At 41.6% G+C, this 13,905-nt stretch overlaps 1 protein-coding gene across 2 annotated transcripts; it reads right to left on the minus strand.

Moving 5' to 3' along the window:
• Nucleotides 1-146: 146 nt before the first annotated feature.
• LOC122354584 lies at nucleotides 147-10,768 on the minus strand. 2 transcript variants are annotated; one of them, XM_043252830.1, is made up of 4 exons: nucleotides 10,531-10,768; nucleotides 3,265-4,660; nucleotides 1,358-3,074; nucleotides 147-847 (listed from the first exon to the last, which is right to left on the minus strand). In XM_043252830.1, the coding sequence occupies exons 2-4, from the start codon at nucleotides 4,496-4,498 to the stop codon at nucleotides 814-816; spliced, it is 2,985 nt and encodes a 994-aa protein (XP_043108765.1). In that variant the 5' UTR covers nucleotides 4,499-4,660; nucleotides 10,531-10,768; the 3' UTR covers nucleotides 147-813. The 2 variants fall into 2 exon arrangements, with proteins under 2 accessions (XP_043108765.1, XP_043108766.1); XM_043252831.1 differs by lacking the exon at nucleotides 10,531-10,768 and adding an exon at nucleotides 6,886-6,976.
• Between the last annotated feature and the right edge of the window lie 3,137 nt (nucleotides 10,769-13,905).

Raw genomic sequence — 13,905 nt, forward strand, 5'->3', positions numbered from 1 at the left:
ATGTGTGTGTGTGTATATATATATATATACTATATATATTTATATATCGTAGCCCAACTCAAACACAGGGAATATCCAGTTAGCAGAGCACTTGATCTGACTGTCAATGAGAACTGTAATACCCCTCGGATTGTAAGCACACTNNNTTAAGCTTTTCACATATAATAGTCTTGTTAATGCTTATAAAAAAACACCTCCGAAGATATAGCAGCAGTTCTGTTGGGATTTCAAACCCCCAATTTATACACACATCAACACAGTTGCTGAGAAGCTTGTTTGTGCAGCCAGTCATAGAAATAGAAAGGTGATGTTTAAGGCAATGTCTGGCCAATTTGTTGTGTGTGCAGACAGACACCACTAAAGCGAGTTATAGTGCATGATTTGTCGCCAACTGCTCAATGTTGTGTGAAAAAATAAGCCATGGAGAACTTATTTGATCTGGACATGAAGGGAAAACGGGTTGGAATATCCCAACGACTATCGTAAAACCCAAGGCATTGCAGAAGTGCTGATTATCTGACATATTACAAAGTATCACAATATCTAACTGACATTCCTAACGTCCAGTACACCCTCAATAGTGCAGTTTCAAGCATATACATCATAGTTTCCTACACAGAATTTACCTAAATCAAATCAGACCTACATTTGTAGCGGCTACTCTCTGGATTGGGCCACCTTCAGAAAACAAATCCACTGACCATCACAAATGTGTTACAATCTCATCGGCTGTCATATTGAAAGAAAACAAGAAATGTAATGTTCAGGATGAATACGGGATCTTCGGCCTCTTCGCCTCACGAAGTGAAGTCCTTAAACTTTCAGAAGCTCTCCTCTCAGACAGTCCCTGTTGGGGAGGAAAAAGATGTGTAAGACCAGCCAAAACACAACGAACAGCATCACACCATGAACTCCACAAGAGATCCGAGAGTCCGGCACTTTGCTACACACAATTTTCATCATTTATTCACGTTAAGACACACTTTGAGTAAATCTATAATTCATTAGCTCAGCCTTCACTAACGCCAAAAATAGCCTTTTAAATAAAGCACATAATCATGTGCGTGGCAGTGACTAATCAAAAATAAGTTGATCAAAAGGCCAAATATTGTTAATATGCACATAATTTAATTCACGTTTCCCAATTAAACTAATTTTAAAATTTGCGCTACTTTGATTACCTTAAACACTGTTATGTGATGTGACAATCCAAGAGTAGTAGACAGCAGTTGAAGAATCAACAAGTCAGTTGCTAGAAAAACTACAATGCGTCTCTTGGGAAGACGCTTAAAATTAGCTGTTTTTATTTTTCTCAAATAACCTGATCAATGGTCCATCAATGGTCTGCAGCCATTACCTTGATTGACTGTCTTGCGCTTGATGCCCCCTCAAACTCTGGTTGCCCATTGGTTGCTGATGCTCTTCATCTTTTATCTCCCAGTAGTCTTGTTCTCCTGTAGTTGGTTTGTCTAAATCCATCATAGCCTCCTTTGATTTTTTCTTTATCGGCAGCATAGTAGTTTCAGAGTCTAGACTCTGAAAAATTATTTTCCGCTCCGGGCGTAGATCGCATTTAACTTGCTCTGTTTCAAGCCCCACAAGGTTATCTGATTGATGTGGTTCAGTGTTACTTATATCAGAAATACGCTCCTCAGCCTCCACCGGTACATGCAGGTAGCTTTCGTGCCATTCTGAAGACTGGTTCTTTTGGCTGGGACCACCATCATTGATAAAGTTCTCCAACGGCTTGCTGATTAGCTGCTTGCTGTTGGTCTTGTACAAACTCTCTTCTTTGTTCAACGCTATTACGTTTATCTTCATAGGGCTCACATTTGGCTCTTCATGATAGTCACTGTTGCTTTCCCATTGGTCCACTTCTTGTATATATTGTCGTAAAAGTGGCATACCTTGTTTAGCCTTGTTAGTGTTATCTTTTGTGAAGGTATGTAGTGTGTTAATTAGGTTGCTATGCTCGTTTTTGTCAGCCTTGTAAAATGTATTCGTAATTCCGCTGTGCTTTTCAGAAACTCTTCCCTCGTTTTCTTTTTGCGCTATGTTTCTGTGCAATCTTTCTCTATCAAAATGTGATTGCGTAGAGTCTTTGTCTAAGGCAGGTAAGTGCTTGGGGTCATGTTCCTTGTAGTGGACAGCAGTAAAGTTTGTGGTCTGGACCTGAGGTGCTCCCAGCAGGGTTTTTGGAGAATGTTGCTCCTGAGGAGCAGAAAGTGATGGAGAGGAGTGCTGACTCGTATCCTCCTGAAGACATGAACTCGCTGTAGGGTTAGACTGAAGGGAGCTCTGGGGCATGTTACTAAATGATCCCCCCACAGCAGACTGGGAGTCTGTCAAAGAACATACGTGGTATGGTTGACCTTGGGGTGCAAGAAACTGCTTTTGATCTGGGAATGAGTTATGGATAAAGCTTTGCTTCAAAGTCACTGGTTGCTCAGGTAATACCTTGCTCTTTACAAGGGATGGATCCATGAGACTTCCAGGCTGTGGGGCCAGGCTGTGGGTAAGGGGTGGTATAAATTGTTCAGCTTGTATGTTGCTGCTGCTGCTACAAATGACACTAGTGTCCGCGTTGCTTTTGCTGGTGTGGTCTAAGATGTTTCCCTCCCTTTTAGTGCAAATAGTACTGTGGCTGGTGCTTTTATAAGTGCTTCCATTGTTATATTTGCTGGTGGTGGCAAAGCTGCTGTTGCTGTTTTCTTTAGCATTACTGGATGCCTTCTGTTGGCCATAAATGGAAGTTGGACTGATGTTGGATTTGCTGGTGCAATTTGTGTTCCTGTCATTGATATGACAGTCAATTTTCCTGACTATGTTTGTCAGAGTCATAATGCTGCCCTCACTGTAACTGTTGTTTTGACTCTTGGGAAGGGCAGGCAAGCCAGTCTTAATGGACGAGCTGAAGCCAGTCTCACTTTTTCCAGTGTGTCCATGATTGCTTACGCTACCTCCTCTGCCTACAACACTGCAGTTCTCAGCTGTCCGAGAAGATAAGTCATTTCCAGTTTCCTTAGGTCCAACAGCATGATGGATATTTACCTGTGGAGTCTGGACCACTGGCGNCAAGCCAGTCTTAATGGACGAGCTGAAGCCAGTCTCACTTTTTCCAGTGTGTCCATGATTGCTCACGCTACCTCCTCTGCCTACAACACTGCAGTTCTCAGCTGTCCGAGAAGATAAGTCATTTCCAGTTTCCTTAGGTCCAACAGCATGATGGATATTTACCTGTGGAGTCTGGACCACTGGCGGCTNGCTGCTGCTGCTGCTTGAGGGATGTGGCCTGGGTCACACTAGGCTGGCTGACTATGACCCCTCCTTTCCAACCCATTACACTTCCCTTTGGTATCTGTGGTATATAGTTAGAACTCAAAGAGTTGGCCTGGACAGAAACACAGTGTTGGGAAATGGGGTGATGCATCTGGTTGCGTGACGTTTTCGGTGTGGCTTGGAATATAGTGTTGAACATCTTTCTACGCGTGTCCTCAATCTCCTCAGGAGACCAGCTGATCCCTTGCTTCAGCCTTTGGGCCGTGAACCAGAGCTTGATCTGCTCCTCTGGGAAGCCAGAGACCACTGTCAAGTAACAGAGCTCTGCTTTGGTAGGATAAGGGAACTTACCAAAAGACGTCTTAAGAAAACTGCTTAAATCCATGGCTGGATCATAGGTGGGGATGCTACTTAGAGGGATCATGACCTTTGGGAGATCAGTGTTCAAATCAAGCGATGACGGATTAGAGTTCCACAGAGGACCACGGTTATGCATCCCTGGTATCCCAAGCATGTTAGGGATTTTATGGACCGGAGAGGCACTAATGCCACCGATGATATGTGGTGATGTTGTTAGGGGTAAGGTCCTTACTGAAGTGCCATTGGTTACAGTTGCGGGCCTGTCACTGCTAGGCTCAGCCCGGTGTACCTCAACAGTATGGGAGACAACAATTTTTTTGTGCCCCCCTTTGGTCATTTTCATTATGGGTGTCTTGGTAATGGATATTCCGGATTCAATTAAATCCTCTTCTGTAAACAGAGTTTGCTCCACTGTGGTAGCCCCATCTCGTTTGGTAACCTGCAAGGAAACTCTCTTGTGTGTTGCATGGAGTTCAGGATGTGATTTTGCGTTATGTAAAGCGAGGCCTTCAAACTTCACAGCTGAAACCTTGCAAGGCAAGCAGTAGAAGTTTGGTTGAGCATGAAAGTCCATGTGACAGTTGTCCATATGGTGAAGAAATAGGTTCAAGTCTCCGGACTCAAAGCAGCACAGAGGGCAGCTATATGTTCCCCTTTCCCAGCATGAAGTCTTCGGTTCGGCTTTCGAGAGATCATGGAATCGTTGTGTATCGTCATCTTTTGAAGAGATACTAAGGATGCTGTCTTCGGGTATTGTGGGCAGGAGCTCAGGTAAGCATCCTAGTATGATGTCCTCCCGCATGTGCTTGCTTTTTGATGGAATCATACAAGGAACGGTGGATTTCCTCTTGCTGGCCATAGTATAGGATTGTGCAGATGAGTGAAGAGTTAGAAACAAATACTGGAATTGTATGGAGTTGAGGTGTCATCAGCCAGCTGTGATGAACCAGAAAATGGTGAAATTTTCAGCTATCAGGACTTCCCATTGTAAAAGGGAGTGAAGTAACAACTCCCTGAGAACCTAAGGAGAGAAAACATGACAAACATGAATTTGATACAACGTGATACAAAATAAAAAAAATTAATGTCAGCATGGGATATGCATTAAAAAAAACTACTTTTCTAAAAAGAGACGGTTTATTGAAGAGCTCTGACCAGCCACTGTTCAGTGTTTATTATAATCAAATCACTAATATGAAGGTAAAATTCTATTTACCTTTTGCTAGCAGACCTGAATACAGTTCACTATTAAGAGCAGAAACATTGGTGGTACTGATGCGCTGAAATAAAATCTCATTTTTATGAGCAACTAAAATAAACAAAATGGGCTTGTAAGAAGTTTTCATTATAAGAGACCTAAATAAACAGATAGCAAGATACAATTTCTTGTTATAAATATACTCCAAAAATGTTTGTTTCCCAAAAATGTGATTGTTTGTATTCCTACATAGCACATCAAACCCAGTTCTCTGTGATTTCTACATGTTCTCACTCTCTCTCTCTCACACACACAGACACACACTCACTCACACACACACACACACACACACGCACACACCTTCTAAATCGTTTTCTTTTTGTTGCACTTCTCCACACACCACACTTCAGTCAGTAAGGGAGCATTTCAGGATAAAGTTCATGCGTGGTTCACATTTTTCTGTCTGTTTTTAAAAATATCTAAATACGTAGTCGACTTGAAACAATAAATATAAGATCAATTAATTAATACGTGTGAACCTATAAAAAAGAACAATGGCACTAGCAAAAGATTTGTGAAAGAACATGTTTTCTCCACTTTTAAAAGCTGATAGCAGAGCACATAAATTAGTTCATCTTGTCAGAGCAGTTTCAATATTTCAGCTAAATACTAGCTGGTGAATAAATCTAGTAATATAATACTTGTTTTTCCATGCATTATGCATCTGCAAAAGATTCTAATTAAACCACCCAAGACTTCTGTTTAGTGTTTAGCTCTAAATTTCCTTGACCTTCTCTTTCATCAGACTACAAATACATTTGGAATAAAAACAATGTGGTGTCCATGTGTATATTTTTTCCATATTGCCAGCTGTCTTTAAAAAAAAAAAAAAGAAAAAAAGGATAAAACCATTCAGAAGTAAAAACACTGCCTAAAATACACAGTGCTCTCAGACATGGCCATGACGTACTCTTTTGCAACTGACTCTTTTATTTCTCATGACGGCTGCCTTCCTGCCAGAAAAATAAATAAATAAAAATAAAACTAGGTCACCAGCATCTTATGCTGTAATCCTGGTTCCCTGCATCCAGACATGGGCATTTACTGTATGTTCAGCCTGCTTACGAGTCTATGATACTCAGATTTCATCAATGGATGTTAACCCCTGACATAAATCGGGGTTATTGAAAATGCGCCAGATGTCTCTGAGTAAAAATTATACAAAACGTTGCTTAATAATATTAACATTGCTCATAAAAGTGTGTGTATAAAAGCTTTGGTTGGAATACAAAAAAGCCATCTTTGTTATTGAAATGTGCGCAGCAACTATAACGCGCATTCGTTTTATTTTTGTTACAAAGTTATAGAGTTCAAGCAGAGTTAAATATTGTGGAGTGTGTCTGAATGAATGAGGGCACGTACCATTCTCTCAGATGGTAACAAAAATCTGCTTTCCAGCTTCTTCTAATATAAATCGTAAAATGCTAGTTAACCACAACAAACTCGCTAATATCTAGATGACTCCACCACCCAAACTTTGAACCACTAGCCTGATTAGCAGCGGACAAGCAGGAGATGGTTCAAAAATGTTACATAAAAAAAAACAGGTCACTCATCAAAGAATGGGATGCTTTATCTGGCAACCGAGACGTGCGATTAGACACAGGACAAGAGGTTTCCAGACAGTGAGCTATTGAAAAGGGAACTCAGAAAGAGAGGCCTCGTGTTTCAGCACCGGGGTGAACCAGTCTCACACAAAACAGTCTATCCTGCTACTGTGTGCCTCAGTACTTTCGTAGCTTTAGCAGAGAAACCGGAGGCCTTTTTATCCTGGCAACCTGTGGAGTCAAGGCATGCAGTAGATTTAGTTGAAAATTAGCACAACAACGCTGACCTACATTTACGTCTTTGAGCAGTTCGAAACTAAAATATTACATCATGTTACGTGTTACACATTTAATAAGGCTGGCTCTGCTTGAACATTTGAGATAGTGATGCACAGTATTAAATGCAGTGTGAGGCCAAAGGCCTGGCAATACGGGCCTTACATAATAAAAGATCCTCTCTCATTATTGATTAAAGGCCGAAGCATCCCAGGCTGGACGTCCTTTATTACATGGGACCACGCTGAATAAGCCTGCAAAGATATCAATAGATTCTCAGCATGGAAATCTTTCATAAGGCCGCTGAAATAAAATCTCTGTTTTTCTGCGCAGCAACAAAATGTGCTCAGGAAAAAAAAAATGAAGATAAGGGGTCTAAAATAAACAGATTGTTATAAACAGTCACATTTTTTGAAGCTGCGAGTATGTTTGTATTCTGACATGCCACATTGTACCCACTTCTCTTTTATTTGATCATATGCTCACACACACACACACACACACACACACACACACAGACACTCCCACACCCTTCTAAATCCTCTTCTTTTTTGGTGCACTCCTCCACACTTCAGGCAGTGCGGGAGCATTTTAGGATAAAGTTCATCTGCGGTTCACATTTTTCCTCCTGTTCCGCTTTAACAATTATGTAAATATCTTGCATTGACCGTTAATGTGAATGTCCACCATATGTAGTAAAGTCATCGCAGCGTATATATCCTAACATCCCTCCCTCAATGAAAAAAACTGGCACCAGATAAAGTGTGCAGATTAAATCTCTCAGACTTCTTTGAATTTTCATGAGCTTCCCTTTCATTAGACTATAAATAAATTTTTTTTGATAAAAAACAATGTGGTGTCCATGTGTATATATTTTTTTTCCACCAGTCCTAGCTGTCTTTTAAATGACGGAGGAAACCATTCAGGAAAAAAAATGAAATAAAAATAACCGAAATAATCGCCTGAAATACACAGTGCTCCCAGACACGATCATGACGTCCTTTTATTTTTCAGCCTGGATCTTGCTTTATTACACGAGGCTGATATGAATAAGCCTATAGGGATATCGGTCAATTTTAACATGACCATCTTTCATAAGCGCTGCGTGAATGAGACTTTTGTTTAACGCCAAGAAGCCATAGCAAAGGTCAGTGCACACATGCTATAATAATTATATTCCTATAAATACGAGAAAAAAGGAGGTCAGAGTATGAGGTTGTCGTGACCATTTTTTTTTTTTTCATTTTACACAATGGCGCTCCCATTTACGAAGGAAATATGACACTAAGCCGGAAACCATATGCAGTGCCCTCAATGCTTGCATGCCATTGAAATATTTCCTGAATGTGTGTGCCAGGACGTAAGATGGGCATGTGACTACATGCCATCATTGTACCGTGCTGTTTGCAAGCTATATCAGTGACGGCGTCAAACACGTCCACATTAATTATGTAGAGACCGAAGCGCCGCTGAGGCATCCTACAGTTCACCTTCATTATAGGATGTGACTCATTAGCAAAATGCCACCAACACAGGCGTTTGTACCATCAGCTATTCCTGGGCGGCCCGTGTTTATGTTTAAATCCAGTCAATGAACCTTATGCGAGTACTACAGAAAGCTGGGTGCCATCAGAAGTGCCCACTTTGCCCCCCTTACCTCGGTGACTGCTGCACGGACTCTTGGGAGGCCAGTCTGCGCTGCCACTCATGTGTTAACATTGCCATAGCAACCCCTCTCCTTTCCCTTTCCTTGCCCACAACACACAGAGGGGACTAAATCCTCTATTCTTCACCAAAAAACACACACTTGGGGGACATTTTTCGCAGCCCTCCAACCCAAAAGAGACAAAACTCCAAATATTTTGTTTGATTGTGCTATTTGTTTATGCCAGTATACAAATTGGAAACAAATGAGGATCCGTCCCTTTTTCCGCTTTGTAATCATGGCAGATTTTTTTTTTTTTTACGAAGAGAGCACCCCAGATTTTTACAAAAGGCGCTATTTGCGTTTTTAGATTTACTTCGCCAGTCTTGCGGCACGAAAAATTTCCCATTAAAAAAAAAAAAGCACGGAAAAGATTTAGAAATTCGCACGAGAAAGAAATAAAGTAGTTTGCAAATAAGGGAGAAATGATCATTGATGCGATGTGCTGAGTTTGATCACCGGTGCGACACACTCATTAGTTACAAAAAAGAAAGATGGCGGAGCACCATGAATTGTACTGAGTCAAGTGCCAGGTCTCGGCGAATGCCAGGCTCCTCCATACAAAACCGAGCTGGAGCAGCTGAAATACTTGTATGGCCGACACTCCGCCGTTAAGCCAAAAGTTTGTCTCAAAAAGTACTTAAGGTTAATACGGGCTTTTCAGGGAGGTTTTGGGGATATACTCCTATTGTGGAGCTCATTTCTGTCTGTTACTCCGTGACATTCATCCACTCTTTAGATTTACAAATTTAATAAGGTAATGTGAGATATCACAGAAGGGCATTTTTGTTATTACATGCACAGTGAGCTTTTCATTATAAATAATTTAATCATTTTGACTGCTTTTATAGCACGGATAGAGGACATAGAGCCTCCGCAATTATAATTCTGCTTAGGCATTAGGCAGACAATTCTCTCTCTTAATTCAAGGAATATTACATAAACGGACAGCTTTTACTGGAAATCAACATACAATAAAGTGCACACGCAAGCGACTTAACATTTGGTCCTTCATTTTGTGCCGTCACGCTGTTCTAATCTGACACAGTAATAAAAGGGCAAACTGTGCATGTATGTACAAATTGCATTTTCTTTAGTCTGTGGGCACAAATACTTTGGGAAGGTCATGTTCGGAATGCTTTAGTGTCCTAATTGCTCAAATTCAGGATGAAAGGCAATATTGCCTTGCCTTATTACAACACTGCAGACCAGAACACTATTCCCACCGGAGAACAGACATTCACCCGAAACAACCTGCATGCTGAAGGACCTACAGAAAGCATGCATCCTGACCTTCTGACGCATTTTACCATGTCATCCTGCCTGCTAACTTTTAAAAAGTAGCGTACTTTAGCAGAAAGTGCTGTTTACTGTAGAGAGCCTCCAGGCAGAGAGTTGAGATGAAGCACCCTGCGAGCCTGCGATTCTAAACAATGATTTATAACGCGTGGTATCAGAGCCAGGGTTATGATCTAGAGTTAAATCCGAGTTTGAGTACATTCTGTACCCATTAACAGTTGATAGCGCATGCTTGTCTAGGTCTGCGCCAGCTTTAAACTACGGGCACCCCCGAAAGGTTCGGGTTCGTCATCGTAAAGATCACTTTTGGAAATCGATTATGCGCCAATATTTCCGTGCTCCTCGCCGGCGATCAATCCGAGACTCGGGTCCCATTTTGACCCCCGTTTGAAGTAGAAATCTTTACGCGTGACGCTCCGGAACGGACGGACTATAGTAACATCACATAGGCACGTTGTAGCGTGCGAATAATCAAATTGGAAGCAGACGAGAACATTGAGTAACAAACTGTAACAAACTGGTAAGTTAACCCTTTCGCTTCGTATTGAGGCACTAGTAACCTCCATCCGGCTAGACGTTTCTCGCGAGTTGAAGTGTAGCGCGCGGCGCAATATTTTGGCTATTACCAAAATTTTTAACTAAGCACTCCCATCTACTGTCGCCATTTTATACATAGAGGCGACTTCACGCGCCGCATATGAGTGGAATAACAAGGCACGCTTCTCTCTACTAGAACTACTTTTGAAGACTGTTCGCGTCGCCTAAATAAATCGCTTTCACTTCTTTGAAAAGTCAAAGTTCCCTACCTTTCCGTCGGCTCTGGTGACTGCGAATGGAAATCCGTTATTGATACAGAAATAAATAACATTTAGGTTTCGCTCCGCTCCGGGTCTCGGGGGAACAGGAGGGGCCGAGACCTCTCCTCAGATGAACCCTGTGAACTAACGTGAACCCGTCGGGTCACCGCGATAAGGAGCATCTACTGCTTTATGGCACACTGATTATGTGCCCGGCTGACATGGGCGCTGCTGGAGTGGCGAGAAGGGAAAGAAATGTACGCCAGGCGCTCTCAAATAAGGGCACGTGATTAAAACGCGTCACCCAAACCCAAAATCCTGATCCTACCCCTCTCTGTTCTAGGACGGGCTGAGCAGACACACTGAAGGGAGTGACTCATGCGCAAATGTCTAATATAGCCAGAAATATGGAGCAGCGCTTTCGGTCAGTAGGTCGTATAAGGACGAGGGGGGAAAACAACCATAGTAGAAGACGACCGATCGAGAGCATGTGCCTACTACATACAGACTACTACACAACGCATGTTTGAAAGCGACAGGCTACGCCACAGAGTAAAATAAAACACAGTAAAATAAAACACAACGCCACGAAAAACCTCTATAGCCGTGCGTCCGAACTGGAAATTGTTGCGCAACGCGCAGTTCGTATCGTTACAATAGAATGGAACGTAATAGAACAGGAACCCCGTTGATACACAAACATGTGCGGGGAGAATTAATGTGCGACATGCAACGGAATACGCATTATCAGAATGGAACAGAATAGAATATCATTAGCCACACAACCAAATTGAAAACTGTTGTGCAGCATGCTGTACATACTAATACTGGAATAAAATAGAATAGAATATGATCTCCAGTGCTACACAAACATGGCCAGGGGAAATTAATATGCAACATGCAACTGAATGCAATTATTATTGGTATTATCCGTGGAATAGAATAAAAGGGGTGATGATGTTGATGTTGTGCAACACACAGTTAAACACAGATATTTTTTTTTTTATCAGTATAGTAGCCTAATATGTAGCCCTTGTTAATATTATTATTACTGTTTTGCCACAATTACCAGTTAGTATTCCTGTTGTTATCTTTGGGTTATAATCGCCAGAAATATTTATACTTTTTATAACTAATGATGATGAATATGCACAGCTGTGCTCAAGCGTGTCCTTGGTCCTGCCATTTTAACCATTAACAGTTTCAGAAACACTGATTGCTACTTCTTTTTGAGAGGGTCACGTAAGGTGAAAGTAAATCTGAGAGTTCCCACAGACAGCCGAATTGATAACATCCAGTCAACCAGAGTGCAACAAACACTGGCCCGTCTATTATCAACAGGTTGTGCTATACTCAGTCCTTGTAGGTGCACCCACATAAAATACGTATAATGTTTCCAAGTCTTTACTTTTCTTTTCTTAGGACGCGGTGGAAGACCTGCTATCCAGGGGCTCCCCCCTCACGCCACTGTGGCAATTACANNNTTTTTTTTTTTTTTTTTTTTTTGACAGTACAGGCAGAGATGAATCTGATTGGATAAAGCCCGAAAACACCTACTGTCCATTATGAGACGGTTGCCATGCGGTTTGGGCTTTTCCTTCATTAAGGCCTCGGCACAAATTTTTCATTTTCTGGTGTAAATGCACAATGAACATAGTTTAGCTTTATAAATATTACACAGAGGAAATTGAGGTTGTCACAGTCACTGTATTTCGGTAATAAGGTTTTGAGACAAAAGTCCAATGGCACAAATGTGTTTCTCTTGCACTAATTTTATTTGTTCTAAAATTAGGCCTACAGCAGATTTTTAATGAATTTTGTCCACCAAACTATATCATTACCTTTGCTGTAGCTATTGAATAATCACTATATAATCAAGGCAAGATCAGTAGACTGAACTATATAATTGAAAGGCAGAGAATTTAACACATTTGTCAGAGAGGTTTGCTGTTTTTATGTTATCTATTACATTGCTGTTATTTTGTTGTTTGTGTGTGTGTTTTTTATAATTGATGGATTAATTGTTCAATTTAATTTGATATTTAAAAGTGTATTTAATAAACTGTATTTTTTCGAGCCGTAATGTTAAAATCTTTTGAGTTAATTCTAATAAAAGTCTTTACAGTTTGTGCCTGAGCATAAAATATACATTAAGTCTATGCAATGGTTTAGTCGATTACAGAAGAATGGAGCTAGTCTTTTTGCTACATTCACTCTGTTACAAATTACCGATTAAGATGAGCATAGCACATTTGTATAACATCATTGATATTTTTATAAATAATATATATGCATTGCTAACAACCTACGAGTTACTTAATCAGTTTTGCAGGAGTGCTTCTTAGACAGCCATAATCTTAGCTGATTTTATATTGGTGTTTATATGGCGTATTACTTGTATTTTATGAGGCCGTTTAGTTTCACAACACCGCCGTGTGTATTTCACGTTCAACAACACAGAGGAGGATCCTCCACGCCGCCTTTGTTTGCCTCCAAATTCAAACTCTCGGCCAATAAACGCAGGGCACATTAACCAATGGCGTTCTTACTTGCCGGTCACGTGACGCCACAACTTGACTGGCAACAACGCGGCGACCAATGGCCGTCCGGCGGTGGGCTGGGACCTCTGACAGTACAGGACACAGGTGTTAATAGAGAGTGTAGTATTCGTCTCAGGAGACGTTAGAGCGATTAATAAACTTTCGTTATGGCGCTTTCCCAGTGTCTTGAAGATTCGCCGGGCTGGCGTACGCCGAGGACAGGCCAAGACCTGAACTTGAAAGAGCTTTACAACGAGAGACACCGACTCGCTCTGGAGGAGCTGGTCGCCGGCGGAGTCGAAGCCTTCACGGGGTTCCTGCAGAAAGAGCGGATCCCTAACTTTCTCTCGGGCGAAGAGATCAGGCGCATCTCCCGCGCTGCTGTAGTGCCCGGATCGCTCTCTTTGAACGGGGACGATTCTCATTTGGACCACTCTGGCACACTGGACTGCTCATCTGTCACTTACTTTCCCGACATCTCAGATATTGAGCCTCCGGTTTTAGAGATGGGCTGGCCTGCGTTCACCGCGGGCTCTTTCCGTGGAGTAACACGCGCCGTCGCCTACTTCCAGCCGAGTTATGGAGAGTGCATTTATAGTTGCAAAGAAGCGGCCAGGAGGATGATAAAAAATGCGAAAGAGGTATTTCTCAGGCCCAAAAAAAGTATACGTAAATGGACATGGCACTGGTGATTAATTTATCTGTAGCAATAATTCATCCGTTCCTCCCTGTGATGAACATCACTGTGAATAACGTACCGTTCTAAAGCAACCTTTTAAAAATAGTGCCTCAATGACAAGCAAAAAATGTAATCATTACTATCGACGCATCTATGATATATATA

Source organism: Puntigrus tetrazona, chromosome 11 (assembly GCF_018831695.1).
Source record: "Puntigrus tetrazona isolate hp1 chromosome 11, ASM1883169v1, whole genome shotgun sequence".
NCBI classification, from domain to species: domain Eukaryota; kingdom Metazoa; phylum Chordata; class Actinopteri; order Cypriniformes; family Cyprinidae; genus Puntigrus; species Puntigrus tetrazona.